Raw genomic sequence first — 26,930 nt, forward strand, 5'->3', positions numbered from 1 at the left:
GCTTGAGCCTTGCGGGATGTTTATCAAGATCCCGGTCTCGCAGGCAGCTCTCGAGAGAACTTTTTCTTGGCCCCTCCTGGAAATGGTGTGTGGAGTTGGTTCCTTATCTGGCTTGTAATCAAGAGCGGGTGCTGCAGGCTTTATCCACTGATCTTTTAGCTACCTCAGTTCCTTGAAGCAGCTCCTGGGGCTAGCTCCCTGTTCCTTGTTCCCCTCCGTTCTGAGTGGCGCCCAGCGCCAGTGCCCCAGCCCTGCAAACGGGGGTTGGCAATGCAGAGAACTCTCTAGGCCAGCAAAGCTCATCAATAACCGAGCGAGGTCTGTGTCAACCGGTGCAGGGAACAAGGCTCCCGCCGGCGGGCAGGCTCGCAGAGCCAGCGCTGCCACTTCTACAGGAGGCCGCTAGGGTCAGCATGGACCGTCAAACTGAAGGGCCAAATCCCGCATCAGTAGGAGTTGGTGCCTTCAGCTCCCAGTACATGCAGCATGGCCCAGCTGAGGGCATCCCTTCACGGGCGGACGGCCTGGGGACGCTGGCACTGCCAAGCTCAGGCGGGTCCCTGCTCTGCAGATACTGGAGGGCTCCAGGCCTCAGCTCTGGCATTCTGGCCCCTCCAGGGGAATACTACCCCTGTGTTGTGTGGGGTTTCAGCCCTAGCCCTCTCTTTCCAGAGGCAGCTTGCGCCCTGCTGGCTTGTCCCATGGCCTGGGCACTTGGTGAAAGCACCAGCATGGCTTCCGGGGGAGGTGGGTGAACTTTGAGCCTGACTCCACCCGTTTAGCCCTCCACTCTGAGCTGAGCAGTGATGGGTCCCCCACCCCCACCAGCAGGCCCCTGAGCCAGGCTGGGTTTGAATAGGGGATGAAAGGGTCACTATCCAGTCAGCTGGCCCCTGAGCCCCCCGCTCCTCCATCTTGCAGCTGGGGTAGAAGGCTCCGGTGCCTGCCTCTCTGGAGGGAAGGGGCCCGGCTGGGAGGCCTGGTGAGGGGTAGGCGGAGGCCCAGGATCGCTATGTATCCTTGCCAGTTTTGCTGGCACGTGGGGGCTCTGGACTGCAGCCAACTTGCAAAGGCAACAGGAAGATAGCTTGCTTTTGCGGGCCTGTTTACCAGGTGCCTGCTGCCGCCTCCGCGGTAAAGACAGGCTGTTCTTTAAATGTTAGAGGAAATTGCTAACAGGATGTTTGATTGGCCAGCTAATTAGCTAATGATTAACGGCTGCACAGTGCCTTCACCGGGTAACGGCTGCCCCAGATCCCCACTGCTCCGCACTTGCAGCTGGCCCCGGCGCGGGCTCTTCTCCCACCCCAGCCCTGTAGCCCCAAGGGCTTCTCGGCTACACCTCTGGTGCCACAGGCGGGCTCTGCTCCGAGGCCACCAAGCTTTGTCTTGGGAAGGACCAGGATAAAGGACTCTCCTAAAGGGGCTTTTAACCAGGAGCCATGGCCTGCTCCTGCCTTCAGCCCGGCGGAAAGCTGGGGGCTGGCTTTGGGGAGGTGTGGCTGGTCCTAGTTCATAGACTCGACAGACAGCAGGGAGCGGAGCGGAGACTCAGCTTTAATTCAGGATTGCGGGTGCCAAAGGGCAGGTGGGGGTGGGGACAGGGTTAAGTCGTGTTAGCTCAGCTGCGTGGGTTCAATCCCCAGGAAAAGCCGCATGGAGGCCCAGGTTGCCCACTGGCCAGAGGTGAACAGGGGGGCCTAGGCTGGGGCTTGGCCACTTAACCCGGCTTCGATCATGGCAGCCTGTGTCCTGCCAGGACAACTGAACCTCACCCCCCCGTGAGCCTGGGAGCCGGCGGGGCAGCAGTGGTCTGCTCGGCTCCCCTTCAGGGCCAGCCCCAGAGCGGTGGGGAGTCCCCGGCACACACACACCCCGCCCGCCGGCCTGGCTCAGAAGTGAGAAGGGGGGGTCTGGGCAAGCGGGGGGCTCTGCTTCCAGAGCTCTACAGGAGGAGGGAGTAAAGGAGGGGGATGATGAGAGCAGCTGGCAGCACGCTGGGGGGGCTGGCGCTGGCGCTGGCACGGGAGGGGTACCCGTAGCTGGTTCTGCACTGCCCTTCCAGTTCCTCGTACGCAATCGGCTCATCGTCAGGTGGCTCCTGGGACAGGCTGTCCCTCACCTACCAGGGAAAGGAAAGAGTCAGCCTCTCACAGTGTGCTGCAGAGGGGGGCCACGGAGCCGGGGGCCAGGGCCAGGTCTGTGCTGCGGGGTTTGGAGCTGGGGGCCAGGGCCGGGTCTGTGCTGCGGAGCTTGGAGCCGGGGGCCAGGGCTGGGACTGGGCTGTGGGACGGGGACAGAGCTGCGGGGCGGGATCAGCATGGCAGGTGCAGGGTGGGGGCATAGAGCCCCATGGCAGCACTGCTTGGTCAGGGCCAGGCTGCAGGCTGGTTCATGGAGATGTGCCCCCGTCACGCGATGGCTCAGGCAGGCATCTGGCCCTGCAGTAAGGCGGGGTGTGGGGGGACCAGCGCCCCGTGCAGCGACTCTCCCATCTCTTCTCACTCACCTCCTCCACCTTCTTGAAGACTCTCAGCAGGTTCACGGCAAGGGCAGCTTTCACTTCGGTTTCAGTCCAGTTCCTCCTCAGTAACTCAGCTATCAAGTCTGGGTATTTGGAAACATCCTCCAGCCCCTGGGGAACCCTGCGGGATGCCGGAGAGCACTGAGCTCACAGCTTGTTTGGAAGTTCCCAGGCTGGCCGGACGCACAGTGACCAGCCACTCTGACCCCTGGCGTCGCTCAGGCCACGGGACTCCCCTGCGGACGTGGTTCCCAGGGTTAATTGGCCCAACTTGCAAAGGTTTTGCACTCAAGGTTCCTGTGGGTCAGTGGTTAGCCTGCGAGCCAGATAGAGCCCGGCTACCTCAGCTGATGGCTTCCAGCATCCCAGGCAAGGGCCCAGGCAGCAAGGGGCAGATCCCTATTGATTGTGGGGGAAATCAGAAAGCCAAAAGGGGAGACAGGAAGGGCTGCCAGTGCTGTAGCACTAGCATAGTCCCACCTGGTTCCCGGCCCCCATCAGTGCTTTCCCGGCTAACGATTCTCCCAGCTCAGCTCTGCGGGTCTCGCCAGGAGTGTGTCACTGGTACCAGCCTGGATGGCTTATTTCCCCACAGAAAAAAGAACGGGGGGGAAGAGGAAACTGGGGGCGCGCCCAGCCCCTGGCATGGGGAAGAATGGGGGACCCTGGTAGGGGGAGGGAGGGGAACATGGGTTGCACAGAACCCTGGTCTGGGGGGAAGCTGCAGGGAGTCCATGCACTAGAGGGGCCTGGGCACTATAGAGGGATGGGGCACACAGGGAGCTGGTGGGGCAACGCCAGGAGCCCCTGGGATGTACCGTGAGCTCAGCCCACAGGAGCTATGAAGTGTGTGCCCCCTAGAACCCCTCACTGGTAATGCGCCTTATTGCTAGACCCAGGCGTGGGACCCTTACTAACGGGTTCTGCCTTGGGGAGCCCCCTCCCCCAGCTTGCCTCCCCCCAGCTCCCAAGCAGATGGGCCCCACAGCTGGAGGAGGCGGCAAGCAGGCACCCTGGTGCAAAGCAGGCACCCCAGCCCAGGGTGCTGTGGCATCCAGGAAGTGCTGCCCAGACAAGTGTCCTTGGGAGCTGGCTCACACAGGGCCTCTCGTCTGTGCACGCTGCCCCCCGAGGGAGACGCGACTCGCTTTGCGCAGGGCCCGTGGGCTGAGGTGGCCGGGGGGAGGGCAGGGTGGGAGCTGCAGCCTGTTGTCTCCTGTAGAGCCTTGGTACCAGGAGCTGCCCCATGCCTGATTCCAGAGCTGGGGGGGCCCTGGCAGGGGCCTGGTGAGGGGGGAACGTTCCTCTCCAAGGCTCAGCAACCAGCCATGACCTGTTTCTGGGCAGCAAAGCAGCCCGCAGCCCCTGGAGGCCTCGCCAGCGTCTCCCTGGAGACCAGCGGGGCGATGGGTGGAGTGAGACGCTGAGGCTCTGGGGCAAGCTCAGGGAAGGGTCCTGCAGGAGGGCACGCCCCAGGTCAGCCTGCTCTGGGGTGCCCTGGGCCCCAGCCTGCATGGCTGGGCGTGCCTCACAGACAGCCCTGCTAGCGCTGCGGGGGGCTGGCTGTTCTGTGGGGTTAGGAAGCTCTCCCCCGTCTCTCCCCCAAGGGCCAGTCCTTACGTGGACACGCCATCGTAGTCCCCACCAAAGCCAACCGCAGCGGAGCCAGCCACCTTCTTGATGTGATCCAGGTGATCTGCGGGGGGAAGTGCCAGAGGTGAGGGGCAAGGCCCAGTGTGCGGGATCCCCCCACTTGCCTCAGGGCTGGCGCCGGACTCACCTGCGACCTGGGACAGGTTGGCAGCTGCCTTGTTGCAGGACACGTACATGTTGTAGAAGTTCACCATCACCAGGCCGCCCAGCTGGTTCTGCAGGCAGAGACATGCGGGCATGGGCAGCGGGTGAACCCCTGTTTTGGGGAGGCTAGACAGCCGGCCCTGCCCCCTACCTGCTGGAGCCCTGAGACCCCCCAGGACTGGAGGAGCCCCTGCCCACCTACCCCGAGCCGCCCACTGGCCCGCCCCTGGCTGCACGGGCCGGCCTGACCCCTGAGCACTGGGCTGCCGGCCAGCCCGAGCAGCTGCCTCGACCCCCGGTCCGGCCTAGGGAGAAGGGGAGCGGGAGCAGGGCCCCGGCCTGGGTTAGGTGAGCCTTAGCCTGGCCTGGCCCATGGTACCCGCCGCCTGTGCACGCGGGTTCCTAAAGGCTGCAGCAGGCGAGGGCTCTGGGCCAGGCAGCCCAGTGTCTCAGCTGCTGCCGGGGCAGGGATCCCACGCCTGCCCCGGTGCAGGAGGAACCGTTTACTCGTGACCTGGGGCGCCGGCGGTGCTGCTGCTTGCTGTGGTCCCCAGGATGCTGCCTCCCATTCAGAGCCCTGGACCCCTCCCTGCAGTGATCCAGCCAGCAGGCAGCGCGAGGCACCGTCAGCGCCTCCAGCTCAGACACTTAGGTTCTCACTCCCAGCGTGATGTTACCACTGGCCCCTCGTGCCCGGGATCCTGCCCCCTTGCGCCCGGGTTCCCACCCCTGGCCCCTCGCGCCAGGGATCCCCCCTGGACCCTTGCACCCAGGATCCTGCCCCCGCCCCCTCATGCCTGGGATCCTGCCCCTGCCCCCTTGTGCCCGGGTTCCCACCCCTGGCCCCTCGCGCCAGGGATCCCCCCTGGACCCTTGCACCCAAGATCCTGCCCCCGCCCCCTCATGCCTGGGATCCTGCCCCCGCCCCGCCCCCTTGCACCCGGGATCCAGCCCCGCATGCCCAGGATCCCGCCATGGGATCCTGCCCCCGGCCCCTCAAGCCTGGCCCCTTGCCCCTGGCCCCTAACGCCTGGGATCCCACCCCCAGTCCCTCGCGCCCGGGCTCCCAGCAGGGCCTGCTATACCACATCCTTCCTGACCCCTGCTCGGGGGAGAGCACCAGAGGCTCGTGCGGGTTTTGTGTCTCTGCAGGAGCTGCTCCTGCCCAAGAGCTGGTCCCTCTCTGCCTGAGTCGGCGCTGTCTGCCCAGGTCTCGTGGGCTGGAGGAAACGCTCATCGCTCTGCGTGTCCAGGCCATCTTACCACCCTGCGGAGGATGTCGTCGGGCACGTTGCGCCTGTTTCTGCAGAGCTCGTAGGCTGACGAGTGGCTGAATATAACAGGAGCTTTGGAAACCTCCAGGGCGTCCTCCATCGTCTGCACAGACACGTGGGCCAGGTCGACCAGCATGCCCAGGCGGTTCATTTCCCAGACCACGCGCTAGGGGAGCGGATGAGAGACAGGTACTGAGCGTGCGCGTCCCTCCTGCTAGCCGCAGGCCACATCAGGAACAAGCTGGCCCCAGGGCCCTGCAGAGTCTGAGCGGTGGGACCTGCATGTTCTCCTGGGCACCCCTCCTCACCCCACCTAGCTTCGCCCCACCTGCCCGAGTGAATGGGACCTTGCCCCCTCCCCCTGGGCGCGGGGTCTGAGCCAGGGGACCTGCCCACTCAGGGGCCGGGGGTAAGACAGGTCAGGGACAGGAGCGCCCATCCACGTGTCAACTTCCACCAGCTCACGCTTTCCTCTGGCCCCTGTGTGTGTGAGCTGCCCTGGCTGGCTGTGCCCTGCATGTGGGTAAATGGGGGTGAGCAGGGCTGGGGGCTCCATGGGCAGCAGCTGTACGGCGCTTTAGGAATGGGACGGTGCAGTGGGGCAGACAGCAGGGCTCCGGGGCCCCTGGGGTAACATGCGGGGAGTCAGCCCACAGGATCTGAACTTCACCCCCAGTGCCAGCAGAGAGCTGGGCAGTGGCACAGAAACCGTCGGGCACTGGAGGTGAGCAGCAGCCAGGTTTCTCTGCCCTTGGCAAATCACAGGGGCTGGAGCTGAGCGTTGGCTGACTGGGGTCCTGGGGCAGGGGGATGAGAATGGGGCACCAGACGTCCCAGAGAGGCTGGGCAGCGGGGTCAGGAGTTTGCACTGCCAGGCTGCAGCTGGCTTGGAAAACACCGCAGTGGCTTTGGGAATGTGGCCAGGGATTGGCAGCTGCCGCGGTGGGAGCTGGGCTAGTTCAGCCCCTGCAGCAGCACGCCCGGCAGGCCGTGCTCTGGGACGAGCAGCCCCGGTGGGGGGAGAAGATAGCCTGGCCTGCGGCCCTGATGTGCCAGCAGCGCCCCTTCCAGAACGGCTGGTCCCTGGCTGGAGAAGTGTGGGGGGGGGGCTGTCCCCTCCCCATCCCCACGAGGGCCTCCAGCTGAGAGCTCCCTGCCCCACGTGTGGGCGTGGGGAGGTCGGCCTCCAGCCCCCCAGGCAGTGGACACGCAGGGACCGTTCCCACTCACCTTCCCGAATTGCGACAGGCCGTTGTGGACGGGCTGCTCCTGGTCCGTGTCCACCAGCCAGTTGTCCACCCTGTGAGCCAGAGCGCACACATCAGGCGAGCTCCTGGTCAGCCCACGCGGCCTGAGCTACTTATTGGCCCTAGGCTGCTGCCCACCCCCGAGTGCCAGCACAGGGGCAGGAAGAGGCATTGGCACCATTCACGGCCCTCTCTGGGCACCGGGACCCGCACTGGGACCCTGGGGCCCTGTACGTCGTTCCAAACCAACCAGGCCCCGTTCTTCTGCCCCCTGCATCCGGACCCCACTGGGCCCAGCAAGCTGCCCTGTGCCCCAGCACTGGGGTCCTTACCAGGGGGTGTTGCAGCTGTGGGTGAGGGTCATGTAGCGCACCCCCAGCCGGTAGAACATCCGCAGGGCGCCCAGGCTGCTGTCCAGGGAGTGGCCGCCCTCCACGCCAATCAAGCTGGCAACCTTCTTTGCTCGGAAGGCGTCTTCTATGCCTGCAAGAGCAGCATTTCCCAGCCTTGAGTCGGGCGGGGGAATCCCAGCCAGCCATGCCGGCTAATGGGGGCCAGGTCGCCCACGGGGGGTGAGGGGGGGTTGGCCCAGGCCTGCTGAGCTCCCCTTCTGCCTGGCAGGCCCTGGCTACCCTTGTAGGAGACCTCGGAGGGGCTGGCTCCTGACAAGCCCAGCTCCCTGCTACCGACTGCTGGACACCTCTGCGGGCTTTGCACAGGGAGAGACACCCCCCAGACGCACACATGGCAGGTACCAGGGAACTACCTCCCTGTAGCGAGGCGGTCTGGTTCCCCGCCACCCCGGAGAGGGACGAGCCTCTCTGGACACCAAAGTGGGCGGAGCCAGCGAACCCTGCGCCCGCCCCTCAGAGGTCAAGGCGCAGGACAGGAAGTTGTCCCGGAGCCCCCGGGCGATGCTCTGGACCTGCTCCCCACAAAGCCAGTCAGGACTTTGGGGAGCCTCCTCTCCCTCGGAGCAGACTGTCTCCAGGGCAAGCAGCTCACACGGCTTCACCTCCTGGGTCTGCCCTTGGAGCATTCAGCATATGCCCCTCCGTGCGCTTCCCACAGCGAGTCCGCCCAGGTGGGGTCCCGGGGAAGCCAGAGGGTCCCGCACCCCCACTCCGCAGTCAGACGTGACTCTCAGCCAGCCGGTAAAACAGAGGTTTATTAGATGACAGGAACATGGTCTAAAACAGAGCTTGTAGGTACAGCGAACTGGACCCCTCTGCCGGGTCCATTCTGGGGCCCAGTGAGCCAGACACCCACGTCTGCCCACACTTCCCGTCCCCAGCCAGCTCCCAACTGAAACCCCTCCAGCCCCTCCTCTCTGGCCTTTGTTCCTTTCCCGGGCCAGGAGGTCACCTGATCTCTTTGTTCTCCAACACCTTCAGTTGGCATCTTTGTAGAGGAGGGGCCCAGGTCATTAGTTGCCAGGAGACAGGGTGTCGGCCATTTTCTGTCCAGCCAGCATCACATCTGCCCTCTAGGGCTCTGCAACAATCACACCCCCTTCTCCCACCACCTAGATACTTAAGAACTGCATAGGGGAAACTGAGGCACCCACACAGTATTCAGAGAAAACATTATGAACATTCCCACTTTGTCACAGAAGTATAAAAGCCCGACCCCAGAGCTCACTTGGAACACAGCCACCGGAGAGGCCAGACGCCTCTCGCGTAGCTCCCAGTTGGGAGACCACGGCAATCGGCGGCCGAACCGAGGACTGGCCAGACCAGCCAATGCCTGATGCTAGCCCGAGCCCAGAGACGCTGCCAAGCCTGCCACTCGCCAGTTACCCCGAGGAGCCCATGGTGTGTGACCCCGTGGAGGACGCTGTCCAGACCCAGGTACCTCTAGAGGGGAAGTTAGGAAGTAGCCCGGGGGCAGCTGACCCGAGTCTGGCAGCAGCACTGCCAGAGCCCATGTCAGTGTGTTGTGGCCAGGATCCCCACTGACTATGCAGCGGGTCTTCTACCGCTGCTAGGGCCCTGGGCTGGGACGCAGTGGAGTGGGTGGGCCTGCGTCCCCCCGCCACCCACCTTGCGGGTGGCCGTCTCCTCTCTCCCAGGCCACTCGGAGCCAGGAGCCTGGGGTTTGCTGTTCAACCGTTTGCTCAGCCCTGCCTGAGGGTCTGAGCTACTGACGGTTTGCCGCACAGCCAGGCTAGTTCCCCAATGCACCTGACCAAAGTAGCGAGGCCGTCTGGTTCCCCGCTGCCCCGGAGGGGGGATGAGCCCTGGCCGAACCCCCTACACTCCCCTATACAAGGGGCTGGCAAGGACCATGCCCTGGCAGGGTGCTGGGTGCAGAATGGCAGCGGCTGCTGGGCAGGGAGGTCCCCCTCACTCAGCTCATTCCCGGCTGGGACGCAGCCTTGGCTGTCCTTGCTCAGCTCCTGCAGCCCCCAGCCCCGCAAGGAGCCGGGCAGGGGCCGCGCACCATCGCTCACCTGTGCTGCTGGTGACACATGAAAAGGCCTCGGGGTACTTGTCACACATGCGGTGAATGACGTCGATCTGCTCCAGCGTTCGCTTCACTGCGTCTTTGTTCTGGGTATCGCAGGGCACGTAAGCCGCCCAGAACTGAGCGGGGAGACAAGGGGGGAGTTAAGGAGCCCGGCCCTCCGTGTGGGGCAGGGCAGCCTTCAGCTGCTGAAGCGGCTGCTTTGCTTCATTCATTGCCCTTTTCAGCCCACACCCATCCCAAGCCAGCTGTGGGGCTCACTCGGTACCTGGGCCGGGGGGGGGGAAGGGGGGGTGACATGCACAAGCAACCAGCTGCTGCCACAGGCTTCTCACCCCGGGTGGGCACAGACCCAGAGAGGTCAGGCGGCTGCTGAGCCAGGAGCATCGGTAGCTCCTGGCTCCATCCCTGGGCTCAGAGCCTCTGGGACCTGCTGTGAAGGCGGCGAGGGAGGCCCTGCTTTGCCTGGGGGCTGAGCTGGATCCCCGGGCATCAGGGAGCCTGAGCCTGAGCACGGTGGAAGTGAAAGCGGCCGTGCTGGGGAAGTGCAGGCAGTAGGTGGGTGACAGGGGCTGGCTTCCTCTGGCCCCAGGAAAACTCCAGCGATCGCTCAGCCGAGAGCGAGGGCCGGCTCCCCTGCCACCGGGGCTTTCCAGGGACGGGCTGAGTCATAGAGGCCCCTCGGCTGGATTGCATTGGAAAGCCCTGCCTAGTCCATGCTGCAGCATGCTGCTGGCGTCAGTGTACCCCCGGTTGGTGCGTGTGGGGGGCTGAATCTGTGTGTGCCGGGGCCTTGCTGCGAGCGTGGCTGTGTGTGCCGTGCCTGCGGGATCTGCAGCCTACCTGCCCCCCCACGTGCCCGCTCTGCAGCTTGGGGATGTTGGTGTGGGTGTCGTTCAGCAGGGTGAGGTTTGCCGGTGCCACACTTAGCCTGTTGTTAAACTTTTTCAGCAGCTGCCAGGGGAGGTCGTTGTGTCTGGAAAGAAAGGGATGAAATGAGGGAGCCTGGGAGCCGTGCTCCTGCACCCCCCACATGGGGGGGAAGCCCCACCCACCCTGCCTGACCCCTCGGGGCAGGGGATCTGAGTGGCTGGCAAGAGCCCTCAGCCCAGGGGAAGCCTGGGCATGGACTGGCACCAGGCAAGGCTGGCGGGTAGCACTACCCAAAAGGGTACGCTGGTGTGAGGGGCAGCTCCTTGTGGGACAGATACTAGGGCTGGGCTGCGCCCCATGTGTGCAGGGGGGCCAGGTACCGACCGTTACACCGGGTCACCCCCTGGCGTGGACGCAGGGTAACAGAGCTTTATTCCGCTGCCGGGACAGGACTAACCACACTCCTCTAAGCACGTTTATCCCAAGGTAGCTGCGTCCACGGGTAACGCCAACAGACCCCGGTCCTCAGCGGACAGGATCGAACCGGGGACCTCTGGAGCTTAGTGCATGAGCCTCTATTGCATGAGCTAAAAGCCGACTGGCTGTTAGCTAAGGCGAGAGAGCAGACTCATTAATTGCTCTCTCAGTGGTCTCGGTGCCACCCAATGGGACAGAACACCACACCCAGGAGGTGTGTGGGTTACACACGCTCGGGGCTTGTACCTTTTCCATTCTGCCCGGACAGTTGAAGCAGCACAATCTGCATTTGTAGACGAGGCCTGGTGAGATTTAGCTCCTACACATGCAGGCTGGAGAGCTGTATTGGCCTGGGAGGCACCTGATACCCACCCCTTCCCCTGCATCTTGGCCCCCTTCTCTGCTGAGCATCGCCCCAGCTCTGTGTTTTCAGCCACTGAAGCCCCACAGCCGGCTGCAGCCAGCGTTTGGAACAGGGGCCACAACCGTAACCAACTCCTCTGGGCTAGCGCCATTGCTGCTGCCCACCCAGATGCCCGGTTTTGTTGCTGTTACGTGAGTTTCGAAGCAAGGGATGGCTTGGCACACACCTACCCGCCCGCGTGCTCTCCTCCCATCTCTGCGCAGCGGAGACGGGTCCGTCTCTGCACTGTGGCATTAGCGACGCCCGGGTGTCAGCTGACTTCTGCACAGCCCGAGAACGGCCACCCCCACTGTTCCTGAACCTGCTCAGCAAAGCACCCGGAGATCACCGGGGCCAGCAGCACTTCCAGGCCCAGTGCCTGGAGCTGGCTGGCCCCTCTGCGGCCAGCGAGACCTGAGCCGTAGCCCATGCAGCAGACACACCGTAGCCCTTCAGCTGCTGAGTGCCCAGGGCTGGCACCGGCTCCCTGGTTTGTGCCCTTTGCCCGCTGACCTGCCCCTGCCTCAGCTCCCAGCTGGTGGGTGCCTGGAACCTGCCTGCCCTTAGTAGAACCCTCCAGCCACGCCTCCAGTCCCGAGCATGGCAACATCTGCCTCCCCCACCTCTGGGAGCCCTGCCCTGCTCTCCGCATGTGAGCGGAGACGCAGGAGCCAACGACCCTCTGCCTCCTCCCTGGGGCTTCTCTCCCCTCCTTACACTAACCCAGCCTGGGCAGAGGCCGGGCAGGGGGTCCCAGCAGCCCAGCTGAGGCTGATTAACCCTCGCAGTTTTCAGAGTAGCAGCCGTGTTAGTCTGTATCCGCAAAAAGAACAGGAGTACTTGTGGCACCTTAGAACGTTCCATTCTATGCATCCGATGAAGTGGGCTGTAGCCCACGAAAGCTTATGCTCTAATAAATGTGTTCGTTTCTAAGGTGCCACAAGGACTCCTGTTCTTTTAACCCTCGCAGTGCCATCTCCAGCCCCGCTAGGCTTGCGTCTCTTCCCAGCGTCTGGCCGTTGAAGCCTAGCAAACAAGACGGGCGTCCTGCATGGCGGGGATCAGCCATGGGAAGGGCTGCCCAGGGACGAGGAATCCTTAGCCTAAGACTGAATGGCTTTTTCTGCAGGCTCCCAGCCCTGTTTGTGGTGGTGTCTGGAACGAGGGGGGCGGGGACAAAGAGCTGTTAAGGTTGCTGGTGGCTTGGAGGAGGCCAGGAGGGGAGCAGGGCTTGGCTGCAGGCAGATTAGGGAGCATGATACACAGCAGGCAGCTGCCTCGTGCCCAAGGGCCTCATCCCCTGGAGCTCAGTGATGCAGGGGCTGCAGGAGGGAGGATGCTGGCGGTGGCTGGAGTCAGAAGGTGCTGGATGATCACAATCACTCCAGTGAGGCCAGGGCCGGCTCTGGCTTTTTTGCCGCCCCAGGCAAAAAAGCCTCCGGCCGCGCCCCCCCCCCCCCCAGCGCGGGGGGGGGGGGGGGCGGCCGGAGCCCCGGGGGGAGGGCGGTGAGCCCCGGCCGGGGCTCCGCTCTTCCCGGCGGCCGGGGGGAGTGCGCCGGGGGGGAGGGCGGCCGGAGCCCTGGGAGGAGGGTGGAGTGCCCGGCCGGGGCTCCGCTCTCCCCAGCGCCACGCCGCCCCCCTCCAGGTGCCGCCCCAAGCACAAGCTTGGTGGGCTGGTGCCTGGAGCCGGCCCTGAGTGAGGCGCCGCTACAGGACCAGCTAGACAAGCCCTGCCCCAGTTTCAGGAAGAGCCAGACCCCTGGTGGGGCGGCGGGGGGCGGGTGCCTTGAGGATGGGTCACATGCTGGGCCTTTGTCATTCCCAGCCTGAGCCGGTGGCTGGCGGCATCTCCGCTGCTCCGTCCCCCAGGGCCAGGGCCGGTGCTACCATTTAGGCAAACTAGGCGGTTGCCTAGGGCTCCAAGATTTGGGGGCGCCAAAAAGTGGTGCCCCCAATTTTTTTTTACAGCGTTCCTACGCTCCCTCCCCGAGCGCGTGGTCGCCGCTCCACTTCTCCCGCCTCCCGGGCTTGCAGCACCAATCAGCTGTTTGGCGCCGCAAGCCTGGGAGGGGAGGAGAATTAGAGCATGGGCGGCGAGCTCAGGGAGGAGGCAGAGCAGAGGTGAGCTGGGGTGGGGAGCTGCCGCACGGCTCCCCGGGCCAGGGGGGTGGGGAGCTGCCGCGGGGGGGGGGAGCTGCCGCAGGGCTCCCCACCCCAGCTCACCTCTGCTACGCCCCCTCCCCGAGCACGCCATCACTGCTCCACTTCTCCCGGGGTGGGGAACTGCCGCGGGGGGCGCCTCAGGGCGGGGGGAGGAGCTGCCACGGGGGGGGGGGGCGCCTCAGGGCGGAGGGGGGAGCGCAAGGTGGAAATTTCGCCTAGGTCGCCAAACTTCCTTGCACCGGCCCTGCCCAGGGCAGCAGGTTGCTGCCCTTGCTCTTTGATGAGATGCCTATTCTGGGGGCTGGGGAAGTCTCTTCTCTTGGCTTGGGGCACTGGAACAGAAATTGTGTCTCCATCTCTCCTCGGCCCGCCGGCTGCACAGTCACGCCCCCGGGCATGGACTGGGCTCCCTGCCGCCCACTCGCCAGCCTTGCTTGCGGCCAGGAGGCGCCATTGGGTGAGAGCTGGATGTAGTTCTGGGCAAGTCCCCGTAGCGACGGGGCTCAGCCGTCCGGCCATCGTGCTGCCCTGTGACTCTCATTCCGGCGGTTCAGGTGCTTTCCCCTTTGGTTGTGCCCTGCCCCTGCCGGTCCCGGGGAGCCATGGCAGAGGAGTGCACCGTGTTTGCTCTGGCGCTTTGCTGCGCAAGGGCCCGGGCGTGTTTGCTGGTGGGGCAGGCAGTCCCAAGAGGTGAATGCTCCTGTCTGGGCGCTGCTTAGGGGTGGGTGGGGATCAGCCCAGGTCTGCTCTGCAGCCTTTGTTTCTGGTTGTTTGCAGAACTGCAGATGGGGGGTGAAATCCTGCCCCAGTGAAGCCCAGGGGAGTTTTGCCGGTGATATCAGTGGAGCATCCATAGGGTTTTATCTAGTTAGTGTAGGTGGGCCTGGATTCCCCCTCCCCCCCCCCCCAATCCAGCACAGAGGGTTGGATGATGCTGTCCTTCGTCAGGAGTTCTCCTGGGGGTTGTGCCCAGGTAGTGGTTCCTCCTGTGCACGGGGTTGCCAACCCTCCCGGATTGACCGGGAGTCTCCTGGAATTGGCATCGAGCTCCTGGTGACTATTGAAAGCAATCCGGGAGATTTTAATAGGCCGCTAAAAGTCCGGTTGGTGGCGCAGCGGGGCTAAGGCAGGGTCCCTACCTGCCCTGGCTCCGTGTGGTTCCCAGAAGGGACCGGCATGTCCAGCTCCCAGGTGGAGGCGTGGCCGGGGGCGGGGTCTCCACACGCTGCCCCCGCCCCAAGTGCTGACTCCTCAGCTCCCATTGGCCAGGAACCATGGCCAATGGGAGCTGCGGGGCGGCACCTGCGGGCACAGGCAGCACGCAGAACCGCCTGGCCACGCCTCCACCTGGGAGCCAGACATGCCGGTTGCTTCCGGGAGCTGCCCGAGGTAAGTGCCCCCTAGCTGGAGCACACACCCTTCACCCCCTCCCATGCCCGAACCCCTGCCCCAGCCTTGAGCCCCCTCCCGCACCTAAACTCCCTCCCAGAGCCTGCACCCCAAACCCCCTTCTACACCTCAATCCCCAGCCCTGAGCCCCTCCTGCACCCAAACTCCCTCCCAGAGCCCGCACCCCAAACCCCCTCCTACACCCCAGTCCCCAGCCTTGAGCCCCCTCCTGCACCCAAACACCCTCCCAGAGCCCTCATGCCACCCCCCGTCCCCCGCACTGCAACCCCTTGCCCCAGCCCGGAGCCTCTTCCTGCAGCCCAAACCCCTCATCCCCAGCCCCATCCCAGAGCCCGCACCCCCAGTCGGAACCCTCACAACCCTCCTGCACCCCAACCCCCTGCCCCATCCCAGTGAAAGTGAGTGAGGGTCAAGGAGAGTGAGCGATGGGGGGGGGGGGGAGTGAGCAGGGGCGGGACCTCAGGAAGGGGCGGGGCAAGGGTGTTCACTTTGTGCGATGAGAAAGTTGGCAACCCTACATGTGCACAAGGTCCCTAGAGATTTTCTCATGGTGCTTTACTAGCCAGGCTGAAACTCCCTGGAAGGCTGTGGCTGAGGCTGACTGATTGTAACTTGCGTCCGGTTCAATCTCTGTAGTAACATTTGACTCTCATTGGGTTGTTTAGGGGCTTTCTCTGAAAACTCCTGCTGGCTGTCTTTCCCAGCTCTGGCAGGAGGTTTCTAGATGAGGTACGGGCTTCTCTACAGTCCTGTGCTTGGAGGCCTCTTTGACTGCTGGTTGTTTTTTCTCTCGCATTGGACGGCTCGGCACGTGGATTTACTGAGGTCACATGTGTTTCCTCCAGTTCCATTTCTGCAGCAATTTAAGCTTCCCTGCTGAACCAAAAGGGGCAGGAAGGTGATGCAGCCGGCATGTACCCTCCCCTGCTGGCTGTTTCCCTCTGCGGGGTGACGCTGTGGTCCGTGAAGCATTTCCTGGCAGGGAACCACTGGAGGATGTTCTGTGACTGGCTGTCTGCCTTGTGATGAGGGCATTAGGGAAGAGTTTGCTGCTGTTGCACGGCGATTGGTTGGGTCTGCGTTTGTACACTGGGGTGGCGGCTCCGTCCTTGCCTGGCCCCGCAGAATGTGCCCGCATCTCAGCAGCCAGGAACTGACACCCCCTTCACCCTCTCAGGCTTTCCCACCATTCACTTCCTTAGGGCTGCCAGTTTCGGCTGGGCCTGCTCCTGGAGGTTTCATCACATGACATAAACTTTAATTAAAGATTAACCGTTAATTGCTGGAAATGCCAGGACATCCTGGAGTGTTGGCAACCCAATGTTCTTTGGCCGCTACCTAATCCCCAGGTATAGGCGGCAGAGATGACCCCGGCTGTTACCTGGCCTGCGTTCCAGAGCCGACGGGATAATAGCGGGGGCTGTGTGCTAGTGACAGAGGCCCCGGCCCCGGGCTGCTCTGTAATGGGTCACTGGGCTGCATGAGCCACAGTGGGAAACGAAGCCCCAGGAGAGCCCCTCCGCTGGCTTTGCTGCAGGGGGCTCCTGGGAGAGGCTGACCCCAGGGAAATGGATTGGGGACTTCCTAGCTCAGTTCTCAAGGGCGCTGAATTAACTCTCTCACTGCCGGAGCACAGGCGGATACAGGCAGGGCTGTGTATCGCTCCGTGGAGGGAGGGCAGTGCCCAGCCTGGGAGTTGCATGTGGCCCTGGCACGGGAAGGGTTGATCCAGGACCTTTGCTCAGGGGTGTTGTAGAGCAGCCAGGAGGTAGCTGTGATGGTCCCAGACGCGTATGCAGAGACCCCTACCCCTGCCCCTGCCCCTGCTCAGCGTGCGAGAGAGCCCAGGCGAATGCCAGCACTCGGCCAAGCCACCATTCGGCCCTGGACAGAGAGCAGCCAGAGGTGCCCAGACGTTCCTGTGTTACCGCCCGAAATTCCACCCAAGCCAGAGTCTCCCTGCGCCTCTCTGGAGCCAGAGGGGAATTCCCCGGCGAGCCCATGATGAGCTGAGAGGCTGGAGGAGTTTTTCTTTCCGGGAGTTTTGAGTGTTTCTCTTTCCTGGGTAAGAAACTAATCACAAGAAGGAAGGCAGAGGGGTTCCGAGAGCGGATGGAAAACCCCGCAGGGAACTCCGCAGGCCACGACTCCAGGCACTGCTCCTGGCAACACCGATCTGCTCCAAGGCTTGGCGAGCCCTGGGCAGGTGCCCGGGAGCCGCGCGGCACAGTGGGGTGGTTGGCAGCGGGCTCCCGCTCGGAGGGAGGCAGCTGCCGTTTGCCATTGGTGCTCTCCTGGGGCTGGGGGGTGTTAGTTACTGCACTGGCTGCCTGTGAGTTTCCTCTCCTTTGGCCCTGCTCTGGCACCCCGGCTAGCTGCATTTGAGGCCGGCTTGGTACGTGGGCTCAGACACAGCTCATCCGCTCCCCGGGCCAGCGCAGGATGCGCCCGTGGTGGGGTTTCAGGGGCGGTCTCTCTTCACCTCGAACTGGCTCCTGTCAGGCCCCTGAGAGCTGCCCCGGCGGCACGGCATCAGCTTGCTGACGTATGCGTCTGCCGCTGCCGTCATTTAAGGAAGTGTTACGCGGCTGGGGGAAGCAAGGTGTGTGCCGCGACGGCGGGGGCATCTTCCCCTTTCAGTCCGCAGACGGCTCCCTCCCCACGTCACTCAGCACCAGGCGGCCCTCAGCAGCTATTTCTGTCCCTGGTCACTGTGCCTCGGCCTGGGAGCTCACCCGGGATGACGGCTCCCTCTGTGCTGCTGCCTAGCACCAGGGCTTCCTCTGCCTCTGTCAAGCACCAGCCCACGGGGTCTCAGTCGGGGGGGACCCTCCTCCCTTTCTGTATAGCTGGGGGGGGTCCTACCCCTTCTTTCTGGTGTAACCTGGGGACAGGGTGTGGAAGGGCTGAGGGCCCTGCTCAGGCTCCTCAGAGAGTGGGGGGGCCCGGGGCGACGCTGACCAATTTGGCAGCCCTCAGCCTCTCTGAATGGGGTGAAGAGCCCAAGGGAAGGGGGTGACCAGGGGCTCACCCTGCAGTCCAGCCCCCCAGGGCCCGCCAGGACCGTGCCTGGCTCCTCACCGCTGCAGGCTCAGGTCAGTCTCCCATGGATATGGGCAACGCCAGCCCTGCGAGCAGGACCAGCTCCACTGGACCGACACGCACGCGGTTTGGTGCACCTGCTGGAGGGGCCCAAGGCAGGCCTGGGGGGCAGTGACCGTGCTGGGGACAGGAGCCCACTAACGGACCAGCAGGGGAGGGGCGGCACCAGTCACTGGCAGAGCGACATGGGTGGAAGAGCCCCCTACCTCAGTGATTTCCCCTAGGTGTGCAGCCTTTTGCCTGCTCTGAATCCCTGGCAAGCCCAGAGCCCAAGTCTGGAGCCCCCGGTCCCAGTAACAGTCTCAGTTCCGGCGCCTCTGACCTTTGCCTCTAGCACCACTCGCAGATCAGCATCACACTTACCCCTCCTACCCCTGAAGCCAGTAACTGCAGCAGCCCCCTGTCACGGAGTGTGGGGGGACACAAGGCCCTGCACCCCCGGCTTCCTGCGATTCACCATGACTCTCAGCCAGCCAGTAAAGCAGAAGGTTTATTTAGACGACAGGAACACAGTCCAAGACAGGTCTTCCAGGCACAGACAACAGGATCCCCCCCAAGTTAGGTCCATCTTGCGGTCCCAGGGCCCCACAGCCCCCTTGGGAGGTCAGAGCCCCGTCTGCCTCCCAGCCATTCCACCAGCCAGCTCCTGAAACTCCCTTCAGCGACCCCTCCCACAGCCTTTGTTCAGTTTCCCGGGCAAAGGTGTCACCTGTCCTCTAACCCCTTCCTGGGTTCTCACGTTACATGCTCCGGTATCTTCCCTCAAGGCCAGTCTCCCATCCCCCAATGCAGACCGTCCTAGCCAACCTCCCCTGCCCTCCCAGCCAACACTCCCCACTCAGCATTCAAAGACCACATGAAGAACAGTCCCAGTTCGTCACACCCCCTCCCCCCATGCCGCACAGCCGCCTGCCCGGCCAGGCCAGACCCTGCGCTTCGTCCCCCTCTGGGTTCTGGCTTGCTGTCTGCAGCAGCTCCAGGGACCCAGCCAACGAGGCCGAGGGAAATGGATGGCGGTGACCTCCTGGCACGCTCTGGGGACAGCAGCTCCTCTGGGGCAGGCCAGTTCCCAGGGCTTTGCCCAGCCCAGGGTCCCTGCAGCCAACCCCCCCATGCTGGTAAAATGACTCAGTGCTGGGGTTTCTCCTCCTGGTCCGTGACAGCCCGGCAGCTTTGTGCCTGTCACCCAACGGAACGGACGTGGTCCTTGGACCGACGCTCCCACCTGCCGCGGGGTCTATCCGAGGTGCTCCCTGCCTGACCTCCCCCGGCTGGGAGCAGCCATGTTCCCCTGGCTGTGATGTGCCAGCAGGGCTGGGTTTCCCCTTTGTGTTTTGCAGCGATCTGATGGTGTAATGTAACATGGCCTGGCCCTGATAACCCACCACATGCAAATCCACCCTGCCTTCCCATTCCCCTGGGGCATGCCAGAAACCCCAGCGTTTCCCGGGCCGCACACTGAGCAGGTCCCTGTGCAGTTCTGAGCCGCGGGGCTTCCCCAGGGCTGGGGCGTGCTGGGAATGGAGCCGCGCAGGGCTTTCATCACTGGGGGGTTTCTCAGGGAACTGAGAATCCTTGAGCGGGTGGGAAACTTTCCTACTGGATAAAGCTGGTGCACCCTGGCGTCCCCTGACTGGGGGCTGCTCAGCAGGGACGACTCTCCCATTGGCAAGGAAAAGCTCCTGGAAAGGCTGAGCGCTCCCTCAGGGGCCGCGTGGTGCCGGGGTGGCAGGCACACTGCCCCTGCCATGGAGAGCCTCAGCGCCCAGTGGGGACTCACTCCTGAGCCTGCATTTCCACTGCCTGAGTTTGGGAGCTGCTGTGCGCTCAGGCGGGCCTGGCCTCGCGCCTCGCAGTGCTGAGAATCTATCCCCTGCCCCGCTCCAGGGTGAAACCTCTCGCCCCCCTCCCTCTCCTGCAGAGCTCAGCCATGGGTGGGAGGGTTGTTCCTGATGGGGGGAGTTTCCCAACTTGCTGAGAGGAGGCAGGGAGCAGCAGGGGCTGGTACTTACCCGTCTATTAGAGGAGTCTCGGTCATGATTCTCTCTGCCTTCTCCCGGTAAAGCTCCGCTGAGCAGAATGGGAAAATGGATACAAGCAAGTAGCTGCACAGCATTGGCTTCATGGTGGCCAGACAGGGCTTCTGATTCCTCCACCTCCCACCCTGCTCTAGAGGGGTCCCTCCAGCTGGGCACAGAGACTTCTCTGCGTAAGTGAGACTGTCTAGTCCAAGACCAAGGTCTCAGAGATGTTCCTTTGATTGGGACATCACATTCCTTGGAACCTGGCTTAGGTAACAGCCCAGAGTCAATAAGTAACCATGCGGGACCATAAAGCAATCCGGAGCCATCTCTAGCCAGCTGCACCTTAGCCTTGCCATACATGAGCTCTTCACAAAAGCGCCCTGTACAAAGTGTTCAGGGCACACATGGGGCAACCCCCACACATGGTCTTGAAGCTCAAAGCCCATCCCGCTCAGAAATGTCATGCGCAAGCAGCGGTTTCAGGCGCCGTCCTGCAAAGGCCACGTCTACACTTGGAGCTGGGGAGGCGATACACGTGTGCTAGCTCTCGATGAAGTAGGGCACCAGAAGCAGCACAGGCAGTGTCGAGTGTTAGCACGGGCCAGCTGCCCCGAGTCCGTGCCTACGGGGTCCAGGCGGGTTGATGCTCTTGGTAGCTAGCCCGTGCTGTGCTGCCACGGCTGCTGTCTGTTTAGAATGTCACCATCGATGGTGTTGTTAGGCGTGTAGCTGCTCAGGTGCGGGGCGGAGAGTGAGCCGCATTCCATCTGCTAGGCCTGATTAGCTCGGTCCAAGAGAGGCAAGTCTGAGGACACGAGGGGCCGGGCAGGAGACTGGAAGTGGGAGATGCCTCCGCAATCCCTCATTTGCAAGGCATCTAGAAGAGCTGAGGACAGCCGGGCTGCAGACCTCACTGTGTGCGGCCAGGCCAGGCCAGGCGGCTGTCGCTTGTCAGAGACTCTCTCTTCCCAGAGCAGCAGCTGGGGAGGGAAGGAGTCTTTGAAAGAGGAGAATGTTGTGGTGAAACCATGAAAAATCGGCTGGGGCAGGGCCTGCCGCTGCTTTCAAGGGTCCCTTTAATTCCACACATTTCAGGCCCAGCTGCCGTTTGCCGTGTCGGTCCCAGGACATTAGTGAGACAAGGGAATTGCTTTTATTGGACCAACTTCTGTTGATGAGAGAGACCAGCTTCCAAGCTTCACAGAGCTCCTCTTCAGCCCAACCTGGTCAGTCTCCTTCCAGCAGAGACCAGGGCCCTCAAGTTCCCTCCGTGACCCCTGTGTCTAGGGGACCTTGGCTAGGGAGAGGGGAAGTTGGAGGGCTTCCCCTTAGAGTAAGTGTGAGACAGAGTCCGCCCAGGGCATAGGCAGGGATTGCAAACCAGCAGAGCCCATGTACTAATGGCTGCACTGTCTGGGCTCCCTCGCTAATGATCTAAAGCCCCCCGGGGTTTGCACAGACTTTGCAGGTTCGTTTGGTTTCGGGTTTACACAGAGAGAGTTCCCTTCTGGGCCTGGTGCCATGTTCCAGTCAGGACGTACCCCTGCCGGGGGATCTAGTGGGGGCATACGCCCGTCCTCAGCTGATGGCACCTTTCCTGATCTCCAAGCTGGCTTGTCGGCTGTGTCAGCTGATGGGGTGGGGGCGTGTGGAAGACACAGGTCTAAAGTGCAGCGTGTTTCTAGGGGCCATGCCAAGGTGATGAGCGCAGTGTAAATAACCAGACAGCGAAATGCACAGACGTCAGCGAGAAAACGAAAGCCACTCTCTCCGCTCTGGATTTTCTCCTCCGCGGGGCCCACTCCCAGCTGGAGAACTTGCCACGTGGTCACAACAGCAACCAGCTGAATCTGAATTACAATGGTGTGGCAGAGAAGGGGTTAGCCACAGACAATAGCAGGGAAGTGGAGGAGCACCAGGGAGAAAAGTATCTGTGGCTGGGGCCTGAGAGGGGAGATTCTTTGCTGCCTTGGGTGCTGCTCGGCCTGGCATGCCCTGCAAGGCCCTGCCCGCCACGCCACTGGGCCCGGGAATGCGGGGCCCCAGGGTTTGAATCCCAGTCAATCAATGTTTTAAACAGCCAGCGCTCGCTGTGCGGCCCTAGGTCTGCGGCCGACGCTCCATCCACTTGCTCTTTGGCAGGGCCAGGGCTGTGCTTTTTGCCCTGTGCGGGATGTGTGAGGGGCACATTGGCACTCGTTCGTTACCAGCCACTTCTGCTCTCTAGCCTGGCACTGGGCAGTGTCTGATACAAAGAAGCTGTTCCAGCCGCTGGTCCCAGTTCTGGGCAAGTGCACCTGTACTTCCCCTCCATGGCCCAGGCTTCCGGCTCCCCTGGCCGACACCTCTCTGGGGTGGAGACCTGTGTCTCCCTTGGGAGCAGGGTATTTCCAGACTGCCAGCTCCCTGCCTTCCCTGTGCTCTTCCCAGCACAGACAGGCTGGCCTAGGACACCTGCTAGCTTTCTCTTCAGAGCCGCCTTGCATTGCTACAGGTCATGGTACCCAGGCAAGCCGGCTTTGTTCTTCAGGTAAAAAACATTTCAGAGAAAACATATTCAAACCAGCAAGAGACCCATGCTAATAACCCTCCCAGGGATCACCCCGACTCTGCCAGGAGCCGTCCTCAACGTGCCTCCCGCAGACTTTCCTTGTGGTTACAAGTGCATCACAGCGTCAGCTGAGAACTAGCACCCGGTCGTATGGGGCCCCATCGGCCCAGTCCTGCCAACCCTACCCTAAGGATTGGGACCCTCGCTGGACCAGGGGTCCTGGCTCTTTGCTAGAGCAGAACTGAAAGCCCGGAGCCTGTTTAAAACCAGGCTATTTATCCCCAAACCCTTCCTTTGTGTGTTGGGCCCGGGAGGATCCAGTCTGAGCAGTACCTGCGCATCCCCCCAGGGGCGGCTTCAAAGGGCTGCTAAAGGAGGAATTACGTTAGCCCCCACTCCTACTAGAGCAGGTACGTGCAATGCTGCAGTGGCACACACAACTGCATGGCTAATCCAATGGACCCCAAAGGCCTTAACCCCAATTCAGTAAGGTTTAACTTAATCCAATAACATTTATCTTAATCCCATTAGGCTTTGTTCAGGCTATTGCTGGCCTGTCACCACCTGCCCCCACCAACGGGAGCCCCAGCTAGCAGCTAGAGCCGGGAGTGGTCGGCTCCAAGCACTGATTGAATCCAGCCGGCAGGGACTCCAGGGCTGGGTCTGTGTGTGTGGGGGGGGGGGGGGGGGGCGGCCCGTTCTCACACCTCATGCAGGCTAGTGGAGCTGCAGGGGTGTGTGGAGATTCGCTGGGTTAAAGTCAGTGCAGGGCTTGCCGGCTGGCTGGGGCGCAGGGCAGTTGGATGGCTACGCTCTGGTCTGTGCCACACACACTGCAGCTACCTGTGTGTTCCCGCGAAGGGCCCCAGCACCGTGCTCGATGGAAATCCATTTCTCCGGGGTGGCGCCTGGCGCTGTGCGAGCGAGGCCAGGGCAGACGCGGTGGGGCCTGCTGCGGTGTGTGGAGATGCCACCAGCACGCAGGATGTCAATTTACCGCCCTCCGCATGGGAGCGTCTTTAGGTACCTGGCTCCCTCCTGGGTCCCTGGGCACTGGGCAGGCTGCTGTGTGCTCCTGCCAGACTCTCAGTGCTCGGCCAGCACTTTCCCGTGCTGGTCCCAGCCAGGAGCTGCCATCCCACTGGCTTGATTCTAGGCCCTTTCCATCCTGCCCGGCTTCCTCTCTAGCCATGGGCTCTCGCTCCCGGCACCCAGTCTCAGCGTGGCCAGTGGCTGCTGCAGCTGCCACTCCTCGGCACCCTCCAGGCTGGCAGACCCACCGGGCTTGTTCAGGAGAGTCCCGGCCCTCGCCCCGTGGCACCACTGGCCAATGAGCAGAGCAGCGCAGGGGCGGGAGGTTGCTGAGGGGAGCATGGCAGTCACTGGAGGGAGCCGAAGGTCCTGTTGCTCCAGGTGGTGTCAGCAGTTCTCAGATCTTTGAGGTGACGCCGCTGTCTCCTGGCCTGGTGCCCCGAGAGCATCTCAGGCGCACAGGCTGTGACCTTGGGGCCGTCGTAAATCACTGTTATCGCTGCTGTAAATGGTGAACAGTGTTCCCAGCGTGGGGGAGTGAGGGAGCCACCTTCGACAGAGCCTACGGCACAAAGGGCAGCCTGCCTTGCAAAGGGGACCCGCTGCCTCTGGCTGGCTGGGAGGCCCAGAACCACTGGGTGGCTGCTGTGGGGGTGCAGGTTGGGGCAGAGGTGCAGTTCCTGGGCAGTGGTTGGCTGCTGGGGGAACGTGACAGGGAGGTATCGGGCCTGGCCCGTGTGGCTTGCAGAGCCGGGCCAAGGCGGGGGTGATGGCTGGGGGAAGCCGAGGCTGACACGTTGCTTCGTTCTCCACCCTGGTCTGGGCTGGGAATTGCTGAAGGCCCCGAGTGCTTCCCAGGCTGTGCTGTGGACAGCATGTTTCCCGCCCTGCTCCACCCTTCCTTCCCTGGGGATGGGCGCTGAATGTCAGCCTGACCCTGGGAGACGAGTGCACCCAGCCCTCGCCCTGCCAAGGCTGGGCTCAGGCCTCCGGAGCAGGTGCACTGGGTCTGCTGACCTGGACCCACCCCTGGCTTTGGGGGCAGACGGTGCCTGGTCTGCTGGCAGTTTGCGAAATTAAACCAGACACTTACCTTGAATGCTAACGGTGGTGAATGTGACCGTTCAGCCAGTGCCACGGGGGTGGGCTCTGGCACCTCCCCTGCCACTCTGGGGAGTGGGCTCCGGCACCTCCCCCGCCGCACCCACCGTTCTGGGGAATGGGCTCCGGCACCTCCCCCGCCGCTCTGGGGAGTGGGCTCCGGCACCTCCCCCGCCGCACCCACCGTTCTGGGGAATGGGCTCCGGCACCTCCTCCGCCGCTCTGGGGAGTGGGCTCTGGCACCAATCCAGGGAGGGGTGGGGGCTATTGGGGAGGAATGCAGGAGGATTTGGCTGTAGGGCTGGTCTGGGGGGTGCCGGGGACGGGACAGGCCAGGCGACTGTTTCAGGTGTAGGGGTGCCATGCTGAGTGGGCAAAGGGAACACGTGGAGCAGGGGAAGGGAAGCAGAGATGTAGGGGGCTGAGATTGGGGCCTCATAGGGGAATGCGTGGCCTGGAAGCCAATGCAAGAACCAGGCGGGGGGGGGGGGGGGGCACAGGAAAGGTACAGCCATCTGGGGGCAGTCAGGGTGGACCCTGCACATCCCCAGGGCATTCCCCCAGCATTGCCTGCTGGAACCTGGGGCTCCCAGCCTGCGCAGACTGAGCCCCCGAGCTGCTCTGGGCTCAGCTTCCCTCCAAGGTTCCCATTACCCGACCAGCACTGCCTGCTCTCCCACAACAGGTCATCCTGCCTCCCTTAGCCCCCTGCCTGGAGAGCCCCCGTCACTCCCTCCAGCCCAGCTCTGCCATGGTGCCTGTGAGGAATCAGCCGGTTACAGGGGGCTGGGCAGGGGGCAGCCCCAGCACAAGGGGGCCCAGATCCTGATGGGGTGACTGGTCTATGGGACATTTAATCTGCCAGTGTACTGTGAGCTGCTCTGTGATGCTGGCTGACCAGGTGCCTGCTTCTGCCAAGGTCCCCATGGCTCTCTTGAACGCTGACAAACACAGCTGGACTCAGTCTGGCTCACCGGCATGTCAGTATTGTTAAAATAGGTCTTAGACTTATAACTATGTGCTTAGTGCTTAGATTTTATTGGATGCTGGTACGTTGCTGCCTACAGTAATCTCACGTATAATAGCCATGTCCCATATGGTACGGTAATATTTAAGTGTTTGTACTATAAGCCTCCGTGTGTAACTCACCAGCCAGGAGAGAGACATTAGTGTAAAGTGCTGACCTCCAGCAGACGGTGTTAGGTCCTCCCCGTGGACACCAGACGAACTATTGTGGAACATCAAAGAGGACAAAAGACTTTGCTGATTGCTCTTCCCCCACGCCCCCCATGAAGCCGTCTTGCAAGTGAATTCCTCCCAACAACTGAGTTTGCAACTCCAAGCAGAGGGTGAGAAGGGATAGGAAGAAGGATCTGTGTCTTTATGCTGCTTGGACTGTGAGAGGCAAGGATTCCCGAGCGTAAGAAAAGCTCCCCAGTGGTTGGCCAGGGTTAGCCCCAGAGAACATAGAGAGCTTGCTGATCATACAGGCTTCTATTACCTTTTGAAATTTACAACTGGAACTCATTTGTGTGTATATGATTAGCTGCTTTAGCCTTGTAAATACCTGTCTTGTTTCCTTGTCCTACATAATAAATCTTGAGACGGATTATTATAGGACTGGCCACAAGTGTTGTCTTTGGTGTGAGATCTGACGTGCAATTGAGGGGGGGTAAGTGACTCGCCTTGACCTGAATATTGCTGATTCTTGGTGTAAAGGCCCATCTGTCACAAAGGCAGGCTCACCTGGGTGGCAAGACAGAGCGGCACACCCAAGGGGACTGTCTGACTCCTTGTTAAGGCTGTTCTAGTGCCTGAGGGGTTTACACTGGAGAATTGGTTGGTGAAATGGACGTATAGAGCTCACAGGCAATTTAGGGTCCAGCAGTCTGCCCTGAGGTCAGTATTCACACCCCGAGCCCTGGTCTACACTGCAGAATTCCTTTGGTATAACGATGTCGCTCCGAGGTAATCCACCCCCGGGCGACGTAGTTACACTGACCTGAGCGCTGGTGCGGACAGTGCTGTCGGCGGGAGAGCATCTCCCAACGACACAGCTCCTGCCTCTCGCCGAGCGGGGTTATTAAGAGGACGGGAGGGCTCCGGCAGCCGGGCTCGGGCGGGGATTTAAAGGGCCTGGAGCTCCGGCCCCTGCGGGGAGCTCGGCCCTGGGCCCTTTAAAGCGCCGCCCGCGCCGCTGCCGGAGCTCCGGCGGTGCTGTAAAGGGCCTGAGGCTCCCCGCAGCGGCTGGAGCCCTGGGCCCTTTAAATCGCCGCCGGGGAAGCCCGGACTGGACCGGACCGGACCCGCTTACTTTCCCCTCTGAGACAAGCCCCGAGTCAAAGCAGAAGAGCCCGAGACACTGCCCAGCCCCCCCCCCCCCCCCCCGTAAGAGGAGGGGAGCCAGGAAGGGAGGGTTCCTCTTTCCCCAGCTATTTAAGCTGCTGGCGCCTGGGAGCGCTCAGGCGCCTCCGCCCGCGATCACC

The 26,930-nt window shown here is 62.7% G+C and overlaps 1 protein-coding gene across 1 annotated transcript; it reads right to left on the minus strand.

Annotated features, from left to right (window-relative positions):
* Positions 1 to 1,945: 1,945 nt before the first annotated feature.
* DPEP1 (dipeptidase 1) lies at positions 1,946 to 19,861 on the minus strand. The gene is made up of 10 exons (XM_065416542.1): positions 19,749 to 19,861; positions 10,152 to 10,284; positions 9,295 to 9,427; positions 7,175 to 7,325; positions 6,826 to 6,895; positions 5,585 to 5,761; positions 4,305 to 4,392; positions 4,145 to 4,220; positions 2,510 to 2,645; positions 1,946 to 2,122 (listed from the first exon to the last, which is right to left on the minus strand). Exons 1-10 carry the CDS (start codon positions 19,859 to 19,861, stop codon positions 1,946 to 1,948), a joined length of 1,254 nt encoding a protein of 417 aa, XP_065272614.1.
* Between the last annotated feature and the right edge of the window lie 7,069 nt (positions 19,862 to 26,930).

The sequence above is a fragment of the Emys orbicularis genome, chromosome 14, assembly GCF_028017835.1.
Source record: "Emys orbicularis isolate rEmyOrb1 chromosome 14, rEmyOrb1.hap1, whole genome shotgun sequence".
NCBI classification, from domain to species: Eukaryota; Metazoa; Chordata; order Testudines; family Emydidae; genus Emys; species Emys orbicularis.

Coding starts and splice junctions, on each gene's coding strand:
- DPEP1 (XM_065416542.1), bottom strand. CDS start 19,861: ATGAAGCCAATGCTGTGCAGCTACTTGCTTGTATCCATTTTCCCATTC. Junction 10,285..19,748: donor GAGACTCCTCTAATAGACGG/GTAAGTACCAGC, acceptor CTTTCTTTCCAG/ACACAACGACCTCCCCTGGC. Junction 4,221..4,304: donor CAACCTGTCCCAGGTCGCAG/GTGAGTCCGGCG, acceptor TTCCCCCCGCAG/ATCACCTGGATCACATCAAG.